We start from the raw sequence: 13,588 nt of genomic DNA, 5'->3' as shown, positions 1-13,588 counted from the left end.
TTGGCTAGGCAGTGTAAGATTTAGCTATCAAATGCTTTTTTGGGAGAGTGCTCCCAGTGAAAGTGTGCTTTGAATAAGCCCTCCAGTTTGGAGTCACATGGATCTCTGTTCTTGGCACATGTGTCTGTGTATAGTTAGTGGAATAAAAGTGAAAGGAAAATTAGTGTCCTTCGTTTGTATCAAAAGTTAAGATCGTTATTTTTTAAACAAATCATTGCTTTCTTCCTGTTCCACTAGGAAAACATTGCAGGAAAATTAAAAAGAAAGTACAGTGGAACTTGTAAATAAAATTAGACTTAAAATCTAGCTGAACTGTATGGTGTGTGAGGATATGTTAAAAAAATTTGGAAGAGATGTCTATGTGGTATTCATTTCTTTTTTTAAATAGTACAGCTGTAGGATGAGCTGTTTTGTGGTACAGTGGAAAGTTGAGGTGTTAAGGTGAAAATTGTATAAAGGGAATTTTTTTACTCTGGGTGTCTTTTCTAGCACCAACTAATCTCCGCAAGATTTTAGTAGCTTCCTTTTTAGTGAATGCCGTCTTATGGCAAACTAGAAAAAGAGCACAAATTGTTTATGCAAGATTCATTTGTGTTTCTCTGAAATTGAGGCACTGGGTTGTTTAGAGTAGCTTGAGCTTAAAAAAAAAAAAAGGTAACAAGGTACAGGAAAGTTTTGGGAAGTGTTCCTGCTTTGTAGAATTGAAAAAATCCTTTTCTTATGGTAAGAAAATAGAAGTCAATATTAAGCAATAAAGTTAATGAGACAAAACCTTCTGATCATAAATATATAGTAGTTAAGTAGCTCTTACCTTTCTACTGGTTTTGAAGATTGAAAGAATTGCATAGGCAGAGTAATGGATTTTTTTTTTTAAACAACTAAATCTTGTAGTAGTAGTGGGTTAAAAAATGAGACAATAGTGTCTTCTAATAGATTTGATAATACATGGTGACGGACATCTGCGTGCATGTAAAAGAAGTGTAGTAGATTTCCTGTTGAGAAAAAAAGAAAAGTGACAGTGGAAGTGTGCAAGGACAGTACTGGATATGCTTTGTGTTTAAAAAAAATACACCTTCAGACAGGATGATCAGGTAATGCTGGGAAACAGGCAAAGAGGGGGGAGAATACTTTTGTTTGTTTGTTTGTTTACTATTATTTTTTTAATCCACAGAAGAATCTAAAAGGAGTGCAGATACTTTTTCTTCAGAAGTCAATGAATTGAGTGATGAGGAATATAAAACACCTCTTGCAACTCCTCCCAATACTCCACCACCAGAGTCTAACACTAATAGTGGCATCAAAATGTCTGAATTTACTGGAGTAGAAATAAGTGAGGAGCAGCTACAAGCACACTTAATGAGTAAAAAAATGTATGAGACATACACCCTTTCATTTATGGACCTTCAGATCATGGTGGGCCGAGTGAAAGACAACTGGAAACACGTTCAAGATAGTGATGTAGGTCCGACTCATGTGGTAGAAAAATTCAATGTTCACCTGCAGTTGGAGCGCAGATTGATATATACATCTGACCCAAAATATCCAGGAGCTGTCTTGTCTGGCAGTCTGCCGGACTTGAAAATTCATATCAATGAGGACAAAATAGCAGCTCTGAAGAACTGTTGTACGCAGCTGAGTACATCTGAAACGAAGTCTTCTGATGCCCTACATTTAGGGAAAGACAAGATTTTTGCAGAGGTAGACCAGATGGGCAGTTTGCATGATTCTGTAATGAATCTAACACAGAGTGTTGTAATGCTAGAGCAACATACCAGGGAAGTTCTTGTTGAATCTCAGCTGCTTTTGGCTGAATTCAAAGTAAACTGTATGCAGCTGGGTGTTGAAAGTAATGGACGATATATATCTGTACTCAAGGTTTTTGGCACCAATGCCCATTTTATAAAAAGGCCATATGATGCAGAAGTGTCCTTGACTGTTCATGGCCTGTTATTGGTCGATACTATGCAAACATATGGAACAGATTTTGATCTTTTGATGGCTTCTCATAAGAATCTGAGTTTTGATGTGCCAACAGGAAGTCTTCGAGACAGCAGGGCTCAGTCCCCAGTTTATGGGCCATATGATGCACGTCCCATCGATGCAGCTAGTTTGACAGAGAAATGTGCTACAGCCTCAAATACTTCATCTGGTACCAATGGAAAAGATCAAGAGTCCCTGATAAAATTAGAGTATCAGTTTGTGAGTGCAGAATGCCCATCAATGAATTTGGATAGCAGTCTGCAGGTGATCTCTGTACAGGTGAACAACCTTGATATCATCCTTAATCCGGAGACTATTGTTGAACTAATTGGGTTTCTCCAGAAGTCTTTCCCAAAGGAGAAAGAAGATTCTAGTCCTCAGCCTTTAATAACAGACTTGGAAAGAGATTGGAGGGAACAGGAAACCTTCCAGTCTACTTATGTGCAGAATACAGAGGTAGCAGTTGATATTCACTGGTTAAATATACTCCTCCTCAGGACAGTTGGCATGGCAAATGGAGAAAAATATGGCAGAAAAATTGCAACAGCCAGTATTGGTGGCACCAAAGTCAATGTCTCCATGTGCAGTAAATTTGATGTAAATGGCTCTCTTGGATGCCTTCACCTTATGGACCTAACACAAGATAGTGTTAAGAACCAGTATGTTGTCAGCATAGGGAATACAGTAAGGTATGAAAATCTCATTGGTGATGTAGATTACTTTGAATCTTTATTCTTTAGGCTTGATGATGGAAATAGCCTTCCAGATGCTTTAAGTTTCACTTTCACAGAAAAGTCAAAAGAGGAATGTTCTCTCAACCTTAAAATGGCCTCCTTACACTATAACCACTCAGCTAAATTTTTGAAAGAACTAACTTTGTCAATGGATGAATTGGAAGAGAATTTCCGCAGCATGCTGAAAAGTGCAGCTTCAAAAGTTACTACAGTCTTGGCAACTAAAACTGCTGAATACAGTGAAATGGTTTCTTTGTTTGATACAACACCACGATCAAGAGATGTTGCCAATTTAGAAGATCATGAAGGAGATGCGTTTGGATCACAGCTTCTCAAAACTGATACTATTAAGCTTATATTAAATGTAAACATTGAATCACCAATTGTCTCAATACCTCGAAAGCCTGGTAGCTCTGAACTGCTTGTAGGTCATCTAGGACAAATATCTATTCAGAATTTTGTACCAGGAGAAGATGAAACTACAAGTGATAGACTGCAAGTTGAAATCAAAGATATTAAAATGTATTCTTTAAATACCAGTCAATTTATGAGCAAGAAGGAGCCTGCAAGTGAAATATCTCATGGGCTGCATTCTTCTTCAGGTCCTGCCAGTATTAATAGCCAGGAAGAATCCCATTTTACTCGTCATGACTTCTTTGAATCATTACATAAAGGCCATGGTATGTTAATCAGAGGACTTCTAATTATTTTAATATGAGTAGTAGATGGTAATAAAAATGCATATTGACCATAGGTCTGATTATGTATTCTGTCTTGCCTGTTGTCCTGAAATATACTGCTCAATTTTAATTACAATGGACAAGTTAGTTATATCCATTTTTAGTCTCCTAAGCAAAAACTGAACAGTGCCTTTCATGCAGAAGCTTAACAAAACATCATCATATATACTTCAGCATCGCTAAAAGATTATGAGCATGTTAAATATATCTGTTATCTCTGCTCTACAGTCTTTACAGGATAATCAGTTCACTTAGTATATTTTTTTTAATTTCACTTTCTCTTAACAGCTTTCCACATTCTGAATAACACCACCATCCAGTTTAAATTGGAAAAAATACCCCTAGAGAGAGATTTGGATTTAACTTTTCCTCTGAGTAATGAAGACTTTGGAATATCGAGCATTATGAAGATTGAAGGGAAATTTGTGAACCCTCTTCAGGTACAGTAATGTAGTATTTCCACTATCAATATAAAAGTATTTCACTGCATAGAAGATGAGTATTTTTCAGTCAGATATCTTCAGGTTTAACGTGTTGGTAGTTCAGAAATCAGATCCTTACACATGTGGTTAGAAGAGACAGTAAGTCAGAAAAACAGTGACAAAATTTAATTTTGTTTTGGGGCATTTTAGACATCTTTGTGGATTAGTCTAACTTTTACTTACCCTGAACTCCTGTCACAGAAGGAAGAATAAATGTGTCACTGTCCAAATACATTTATTTGCAGTTGTAGTAGAAACTAAGAATTAAATTGCCATTATCTTGAAAAAAATCTATGGAGGAGCAGAGATTTTAAATAGAGGAAACTGAAACTTCTAAGGCTAAGGAGACAAGCGGTGATGACAAGTAGAATATTTTTTTCCATATATTACTGTATAATCTCAGCATGAAAAAGGCTAGTTTGTATGGTGAATTATTTTTAACTAACTCTGTGTGGATGCTTTTTGCCTAGGAATACAAGGTATCCTATTCTAGGATCCTATCCTGTATGTTTCCAGATTGTGTCATCTTACAGAGCTAATGCAGAAGAATTGTTTTGCTTCAACTTTGCATTGTACCTTGTTCTGGATTTTTTTTTTACTGTGGGCAAACTTAAAATTTGTCTGGTTTGAAGTTCCACAGTCTTTCCACTTGGGAGTTTTAAAATATATATACTGATTTTAATAATGTAGAACGCTCTGACGTGATGATTCTTTTTTCTGCGTTGTAGGTGGTGTTAGCAAAACATGTGTATGAACAAGTCCTTCAGACTCTGGATAATTTAATTTACAGTGAAGACTTGAACAAATTTCCAACCACTTCTGTATCTTCAACTTGTCATAGTTCTTCTTCAGCATCACTTCATAGCACAGGCGCAGAATTCTCAAGTGAACGGAAGGAAAATGGCTTATTCAGCCATTCTGGTTTTAATTCTGTTCCAAACAAGTCATTAGCTATCAGGGAAACAAAATCTTTTACTCAGATTCAAGCAAACTTTCATATCTCAGAGCTCCAGGTTCAGTTAAGTGGTGATCTTACACTTGGTGCACAAGGCCTGGTCAGCCTTAAGTTTCAGGATTTTGATGTTGAGTTTGTTAAAGACCATCCTCAGACTTTGTCTATTCAGATTGCCTTGCGTTCTCTGCTAATGGAAGATCTTTTGGAAAAAAACCCAGACTCTATGTATAAGAATCTCATGGTCTCCCGTGGAGCACCCAAGCCATCCAGTTTAGCACATAAGGAATATCTTTCACAGTCTTGTCCCTCGGTGTCCAATGCAGAATATCCAGATATGCCACGTTCCCTACCTTCCCATATGGAAGAAGCACCTAATGTCTTTCAGCTATACCAAAGACCAATTTGTGCCTCCCGTAAGAAGCAAAAAGAAGATGCTGATTCTGAGTATCCTCTGACTCCACCTCCTTCTCCAACAGCAGACAGATCCAAGTTGCCCTGTGGAAAAAGTAACTTTGATGATTCATTAGTTCATATCAATATATTTCTAGTGGATAGGAAACATCCTGAATTTTCTTCTCAGTATAACAAAATTAATCGTAGTGTAGATGTTGATTTTAATTGTCTAGATGTCTTAATAACTTTGCAAACTTGGGTAGTGATACTGGATTTCTTTGGGATTGGATCCACTGCTGATAACCATGCTATGAAGCTGCAACCTGAAGATACTCAGCAGACAATCAAATCAGAAATAAATACCTTGTCAGCTTCTCAAGCCCAAGAGCCTGTAAACACTAAGCTGGATCTGAAGGTATACTTGAGATGTAAAAGAGTAATTGGATTGTCTGTCATAAAGCATCTGGTTTATAGAAACTTAAGGTGACATTTAAATAAAATATTTTATATTTAGTGGAGAATGCGCATAAATTCAGATTAAAGTGTGCATAGATGTAGATTTTTAAAAAAGTGCAGAAGTTACAGAAAAGCAAAACATTTGCAAAATGATTGGCTCTGTGACCCTCAGACACGCATATGCCACGTGAAGGGAGGCTGAAATAGGATGCTCCATGTTCGTCCAGTGGAGCTCTCACGGGTAGTTTGACACCCACCCCCCAGCCCCATCCAGTCTGCTCTATGCCTGAGACTAAGGGGAGGGTCAGTCTTGCAGGCAGTGACTTGCTTCCCCAGGATAACACAAGGCACAGACTCAAAGTCTCTGATCTCTTATTTATGGTTGTTTCAGTATTAAAGACCTGATGTACTGAAATTGGCACTGTGCTGTTCTAAGTATATGGAGTTTATTTTTTTAAAAGTACATACTTTTATAAATATATATACATATATGCCTATATATATGTATAAACATACATTTTTTAAAAAAGAAAAAAAATATATATATAGTCTTTGCCTAGAGGTCCCGCAATCTACCTTACAAATGACAAAACTTGAAAGAGAAAAGGATGAAGAGAACAGTTAGGATTCATTGATGACCTGGTTATTCTAGGTTGCTTGGGAGACCTGTTAATGTGCAAACAAGGATGTAAAAATGTTGCTTTCCTCCAGTGTCTCCCCAGGCAGATAATTCTTGTTTGTCATTTATATGTTACAGTGCAATTGTCTTGAAAAAAATTAACAAGATGTTCCAACTGTGAAGTCATATTGTTTAATACCGACCTGTTCCTTTTTGTTTGACCAGGTCCATTCTTTATCATTAGTACTGAATAAGACAACTAGTGAGCTGGCTAAAGCCAGTGTGTCAAAACTTGCAGCTCACTTGGAAGTGATTGGTGAGTAGACTGGAAGACCAAGGTTGTATGCAGTTTAAAATAAAAGGAGGCATACACTGGAGTTGTGATTTGAAATGCTTTTATTTTGGTGCTCACTGGGGGTTTTTGTGTGTGTGTGTGTTTCCTGGCCAAGCTGCACATTTTCTTTCCACTTCTTCTGCCTCTGCTCTTCAGGCTTGATTTTAAATCCTTGCAATCCCTCCCAGCTGTCAAACCCTTGATCATTTTAGCTGAGATTGGGTAGGGTTTTAGTACTGCACTTTCACAGAGCAGAACAATGATGTATGATACTGTTCCAGAGAAAAAAAGAGTTATTTCTAAGTTTTCACAAATCAAAAGTGATGTGATCACATTATCTATGTAAAACACAGAGTTATGTTTGGGTTAATATAATCTTTGTAGCAGAAAGATGTGATTTTCTTCGAATATGAGGTTTAATGTTTAATTCAATGTGATTTATTTAATGACTTGTAACAAGTTTATCCCACTAATAGAAACTTTTGGGTTTTAATAGCTTATTTGTGTTTGAGGATCCTAATTAATTGTCTTTTCTTTTGCAGAGGGAGATTTAGCCCTGCAAGGAAGTATTGGAAGTCTGTCCTTAAGTGATCTTACAGCTCATGGAGAATTTTACAGGGAACGTTTCACTACCAGTGGTGAAGAAGCACTCATTTTCCAAGTCTTTAAGTATGAATTTAATCTTCTTGTTACTCGATATTAGCACTATTAATTCCTCACCCCCCAAAAAGACAAACCAAAACCCAAACACACCCCACAAATCCAAACCCACAACTGTCAGGTCTGCATGATTCTGCTTTGGACGCTTGTGACTTAATTTCGACATTTTCAGTCATAAACCTTTTAACTTTTCTTTGTCCTGCAGTGTACATGGTTTATTGGGAAAAATACTTTTTTATTTCCCTGTAAAGCTACTCTTGATAGTATTTAGGTGATAGTTTGTTCCTGGGTAAAATAATAGTTGTTTTTTGAAAGTTGGAAGAGGTTTTCAACTGAATAAATTTTCCATTGCTCCTTAATTTTGGAATTAAGGGTTTGCTTTTTTCATAGTGTGCTTTTGAAGTTGTTCTGCTTTGTGTAAAGCAATAGTTCTTACCCTGTGTTGTTTCATGATTTTTCAATCCCCTCCTTCACCCACTAGAACTAATCAGATTAGAAATTATTCAAGTAATGTTATGGAATTAATTTCAAATGTAACAGCACACTGATTCAGAGTTGAATCTACAGATTATAATGCAATGGAGTACTTAATTTATAAGCCACTGTTCAGATGTATAAAATCACCAAAGGTGTAGCTGTTAGATGTAGAGATTAGAGGTACATTCCTAATGTAGAATTTTCCTGTTTGCTTAATTAAAACTCAGTAGCACTTATTAAATATATTTCTAAATCAATTTCTTATTAATATTACTTATTCTGTTTATTATATTGTTATTTAATATATTTAATATTATGATTCAGAAATAATGTAAAACCAGTTTTTCATATCTGTAATTGAAATAGTTTTAATTATATCCTGTGAACATCAGTGAAATCCTCTGTATTACTGTTTTTAATGCAAAAAAATGAATAGCACTATATGTAAAATGTAGCCAAAATAGCTGAATTTTACTTTCAACTTTTATCACAGATATGGGAGGCCAGATCCGTTGCTGCAGAGGGAGTGTGATGTTCATGTCACTCTACGAATGGCATCTGTTCAGTATGTGCACACGCAGCGTTTCCAGGCAGAGGTGGTGTCTTTCATCCAACATTTTACTCAGCTTCAGGATGTCTTGGGGCGGCAAAGAGCAGCAATTGAAGGACAAACAGTATGTCTGGGTTTTTTCTGTTCTTTCCTAGCCTATTTTTGGAGGTTGAAATGCAGTATAAAATTCATATTAGTGCATCGGCTTAGTGAGTTGAAATGATGGGAGGTTTTAGAGTTCTGATGTTAGTGGAGAATGCTCATACTCATCTTGTAGTTAAAAGACTTATTTAGGACCATCCTGCTGCTATTTGAAAAGTGCAGAATTAGTTAAAAATTTGGTACCTGGATCCTGCAGTATGCACTGATACGGGTGTTTTCCTATCTTTGTGATGGTGGACAAAAAGGGCTCAAGATTTTATCTTGCCTTTTTCTGCACTGTTTACCAGACAGTTATAACTACTGAATAAGGAGAATCAAGTGAGAAGTCCTCCTGTTCTACTCAGGTGTATGTCTGTGATTAAATATGATGGCTGCTAGACTGAGAATCAGATGCTGAACTTCTGCACAATAGTGTTTATAAATAATCATGACAATCAGAGCCTATTTTGTACAAAACCTAATGTGGGAGTGATTGATATAGTTAATAGTAGTAATCTTCTTTAAAAGGTTGCTTCTCATAATTGGAAGAAAGTCAGTTAATATTGGCATATATTAAAATTAAGAAATATATTTGCATATATTAAAATTAAAGTTAAGAAGTCTGATTTTGAAACATCTGTTCTAAATGATGGGGTTTTTTCCCTTTAGAAATAGTTTTTCTTAAGTAATCTTTTGAAGTAGTGGCCTGAGTAGTGTCTGTTACTCCTCTGGGTTCAGTGGTGAGTGTGTTTCACTCCTGATTGCTCAACCTGTTGTGCAGGTGTGGGCTGTTTGTGTCATAGTCCTTTTTTAACTAGTCTTTATTCTCTGCCTAAAACAAGAGTTTGAGTTCTTTTGGTTTTTGGTATAAAATTTTATCACATCTTAGTTTTGTAAATTAAGGAATAGTGTTTCTGAATGCAGTACTAATCAGTGTGAAATATTCACCTGTATTTCTTTTTTTTTTTAACGAACTTTTTCTCTTCCCAGGTAAGAGATAAAGCACAGCGAGCTTCTAGAGTTCTTCTTGATATTGAGGCTGATGCTCCTGTTCTGCTTATACCTGAAAGCTCAAAGTCTAATAGTCTTATTGTAGCTAATCTTGGAAAACTGAAAGTCAAGAACAGATTCTTATTTGCTGGCATGCCGGGTACTTTTTCATTGAAGAACAAGGTAAGTACATGACTTCTTAATTTAACAGCCTGTGTTTTTTCTAGTTCTTGTGCATTTTATTTCTCTGTCAAAATGGTAAATGATTCTTACATTTTACTTTATATATACACTTTGTACTGTTAGTAGTGAAACAGTCCATGCCAGTATGCTGAGTAATCTTAAGGATCTGTTCTGCTGCTGGTTGAACGAGCTCTCCTTCCTGTGCCTCTACCTGGCTTTTGCTTTCTGAGACCCTCGGGGCAGAGGGGAGATTGTTCTGTGGAAGTCACTAGAACTGGCCTTATTGGGAAGCAGGGCCCAGCTGGGTGCACACCTGAACATGGGAGCATCATGTGCTTTCAGCTAACCCTTTCTGGTAGCTGCTTCAACTCTTCACCAAACACAATTTTGACAGTAGGAGTAGTAGGAAATAGAGATCTGTATTGGCTGAGATTTGCTACACCATGGAACACCAGAACTGATTTGGCTTGGTTTTTGGTTTTTCTTTTTTTGCTCTTAATGCAACTGAGCGTGTGTAGTTGCTCTAATTAGGTGAAGCCTAATGAGAGGTTTCTAGTGAATGCTTAATCCTAAGGCTAGGTGCAGGACAGGGAATAGTTGGTGTTGCTGTTGACAGATGCTGCCACAAACTTTGGTGTAAGGAAGATCCATCTTGGATGGCTTTCTGTATCTAACCTGTGCAATGAAATGGGTAGTTGTTCTAGGAACCCCCTAAATGCCATTTTAAAGGGAGGTAGAAATTAGGAGGACTGAATTGCTGATTGCCATCTGATTTACATCTACCAGTGTCTTTACAATAAGGAGATATTGGACTGTAATATTGAGGGATTTTTGTACTTTAGTGTGCTGATGTATTTAAAGGTTTGTAAGTGGTAGATTCCTAAATTAATGTTAGAAAATAAAAGATGTGTGCATAGTAATTTGATTTCAACTTTAAAATACTTCTAAAAAGTTACGTAGCACTGTAGAAGCTTAGGGGTTTGAAATGGGATTGGCTGGGGTTTTGGTTTTTGTTTTTTTGTTTTCATTTTTTCTCTGTCCTATGTTTATTTTTGAGGATCGGATTTTGCAAGGCAATGCATACAAGGATCCAGTTTTATTTGAGGTATTTTATATCTTTATAGTAGTGCTCAGGTGCTCCTCATTCATTTTTAAAAAAACAAAATTTCTTGTGGAATTTAGCACTTTAAAAGTTCCTTTATGCAGTATAAAATAGATATTTTTGTTCTAAAGACTTTGCTGAATTCCAGAAGAACTGGATTTAAATTTGTTGTGGTGTGCTCTTTATGCATGTCTGAGGAGCTATTAATTTGGATTTATTGCATAAATTCATAGATTTATAGATTATGTGATTTTTTTTTTTTTTTTTTTTTTTTTTTTTTTTTTGCATGTACTTTACAGTATAAAGTTAATGTTAATGTCCTCAAATTTTTAATCTTAAAATCTTTGATCATGGCTGCAATGAATTTTTCCAGTGAATATTTAAAAACCACATAAAGCAAGTAAGATTAATAATTAAAACCAGAAGGAAAGTTTATGGTGAGGATTGTATGGTGACATCAGAAGCTGTCTACAGAAAGAAGTTGGGAAATGATAGTAACAATGCTGCAGTCATGGGCAAAGTGAGCAATCCCAGAGTAAGGGCAAGTGAATCGTTAAGGACAGATGATTGTTACCTGCTAGAGCATGTGAAGCTGAGTAAATTTGAAACATGAAGTTAATGAATTTAAATCAGGACAGAGTAAACGAACCCTGAAATTTGGCTTCAGAGTATAAAAGGAGTGTGTAAACCTGTTCCACCAGACATACGTTTTTGGGAGAATAAATTCCTAACGTTGATGTGACTTTTTTACTAGTGAACCATACCCTTTGCAGATTTTTGATGCTAGACAGCATCATGAAGGCAGAAAAGCCTGTAAGATTTCCACTAGATATGTGGTGGTGGGGAAATGTCTAAAATGGTATACATCAATATAAATGAGCTTTGCTTTTTTTCCCCTGTGGGGATTTTAACAGTAAGGGCAGGTATTTATTCTATCTTAAGCTTAGCTACTGCAGAAAAATTCGGGGATGATGACTGAAGTATTTAAAGCACATAAAATTATACCTTCATGTATAGAAGTATTTGTTCATGTATTCTGATAAAATATTAAGTTGCTGACATGATCTTGCAGAAATAATGGCATATGTTGTTTTCATCATCTGAAGAAGTTCTGAAAAATAGCTTTAAATATTTAACAATCTTTAGTCAACAGAAATGCTTGATAACTTGACAGTCTTAACCCTCTATTTTGCATTAATTTCATTTACATGGATTTGGGGTTTTTTTGTGTTGTGCAAAAACCCACTGGTTTTGGATTAATTTCTTGTTGAAAAGATTGTACAGCTTTTTTGAAAATGCTGCTGAAATAAACATGTTTTAATCTGTTGTTCAGGTTATAGGAAAAAAGATTGGTGACCTTTCTACAGTAAAAGATACTGGTATTCAAACAAAATACGTAGTTTTTTTACAGGAATTTGTTGCGCCTTGAACCTTGATGTATTGGTTCCTTAGAATTTAAATTTAAAATCTATTGTTAATTACCAAATTACTTCCATTAGCAGGATTCAGTTCAGTTTTCATCTCCTTTGGGAACCCCGAAACATGGCATGAAGAAAACAAGTGCTGATGAATCAAAAGCAGTGATGGAAGGACTGTTCATGAAAAAATCATCAGGAACAAACATTTCTAGGCTGAAGAGTGAGCCTACACCGAATACATTGACTAAGCAACAAGGGCAACAATCAAAGCTACCTATTGTGCCAAACCCTGACAGCCCAGGTATGTGATAAATAGTAGAAACCCCATATAGCTGCTCTTTTTCTTTGTAAAATAATGCAGTTCAGTTTTGCTTATATCTTACGTGACACTGGAAAAGAAAGGCTCTGGGTCTAAAGACTAGATTTAAAAAGAACTGACTTCTTAGTTTCAGGGTTGATTTTTGCAGTTTAAAGGATTAGGGAATTATAGTTCTGTTTCTGGAATAACAGCCCTACAATTTGGGCGTGTTTTGAGGTGCACATTGCAGACATATAAGGAGTACAGTTGGACTCTTAATTAAGACTATATTTACCTGTGAATGAGCTTGGTGTCTGGTAGTTACAGATAATTGATGAGTGTGAATAAAAAAAAATTTAAAGCCAAAATTGGAATAACTTCCAGGAAAAACTAGATTTCTTTTAAAAGTAAATTGCATTAGTTTTGTACAGATTCCTTTCTTTCTTCTTTAATGTGTTATCTCCTGTGCACTTGCAGAGGATCACATCTGCCTCTTAGACTGCATTGTGGTTGATCTGCAGGACATGGACATATTTGCTGCAGAAAGATATCAGAGAGAGTATTCCAAGGCTGTGGAAGATACTAGTGTGGACTTGAGCTTTCCATCCTACTTCGTGAGGCAGACAGGAGGAAGCCTATTAACAGAACCTTTCAGGCTGAAGTTACAAGTAGAGAGAAACTTGGACAAGTGAGTTTATCTAAATAGGATCTCTTTATGTGGTTAGCCTAAACCCAGTGTTTTAGATTACTTTTATTGTACCTTTAAAGTGTTGCCTGCTGTGTTACAGCACCTCGAAATACTGAGGTTTTTTTCCTTTCTTGTAGAGAGCTAAGTCATGCAGTTGCAGACATATCGATACGTGGCAATCTGTCATCAGTCCATTGCTCTCTGGATTTGAATAAGTATAAACTGATACGTGGACTACTGGAGAACAACCTTGGAGAGCCTATAGAAGAATTCATGCGGCCTTATGATTTGCAGGATCCAAGAATTCATGTAAGAGGAACAATATGCTGATGAAATTCAGTCTGGAAATATCTGGGGGTTTTGCTGATAAGGCTAAATATCTGTTCCT

At 36.2% G+C, this 13,588-nt stretch overlaps 1 protein-coding gene across 7 annotated transcripts in view; it reads left to right on the top strand.

Moving 5' to 3' along the window:
* Positions 1-13,588, top strand: part of VPS13D (vacuolar protein sorting 13 homolog D) — a 103,499-nt gene that overhangs the window by 13,810 nt on the left and 76,101 nt on the right. For 3 of the 7 annotated variants that reach the window (XM_026862469.1, XM_026862472.1, XM_026862468.1), the window contains exons 18-28: positions 1,172-3,394; positions 3,743-3,894; positions 4,665-5,699; positions 6,585-6,675; positions 7,236-7,362; positions 8,324-8,504; positions 9,512-9,694; positions 10,752-10,799; positions 12,296-12,515; positions 12,990-13,200; positions 13,338-13,509. In XM_026862469.1, coding sequence (XP_026718270.1) covers positions 1,172-3,394; positions 3,743-3,894; positions 4,665-5,699; positions 6,585-6,675; positions 7,236-7,362; positions 8,324-8,504; positions 9,512-9,694; positions 10,752-10,799; positions 12,296-12,515; positions 12,990-13,200; positions 13,338-13,509 — 4,643 coding nt within the window. The remainder of the gene's footprint in view (positions 1-1,171; positions 3,395-3,742; positions 3,895-4,664; positions 5,700-6,584; positions 6,676-7,235; positions 7,363-8,323; positions 8,505-9,511; positions 9,695-10,751; positions 10,800-12,295; positions 12,516-12,989; positions 13,201-13,337; positions 13,510-13,588) is intronic. The other 4 variants (XM_026862475.1, XM_026862473.1, XM_026862470.1 and 1 more) reach the window with 3 other exon arrangements.

The sequence above is a fragment of the Athene cunicularia genome, assembly GCF_003259725.1.
Source record: "Athene cunicularia isolate RWA chromosome 21 unlocalized genomic scaffold, athCun1 chr21_part1, whole genome shotgun sequence".
NCBI lineage: Eukaryota > Metazoa > Chordata > Aves > Strigiformes > Strigidae > Athene > Athene cunicularia.
Note: the sequence above shows the minus strand (reverse complement) of the source record. Positions and strands in the feature narration are given on the sequence as shown.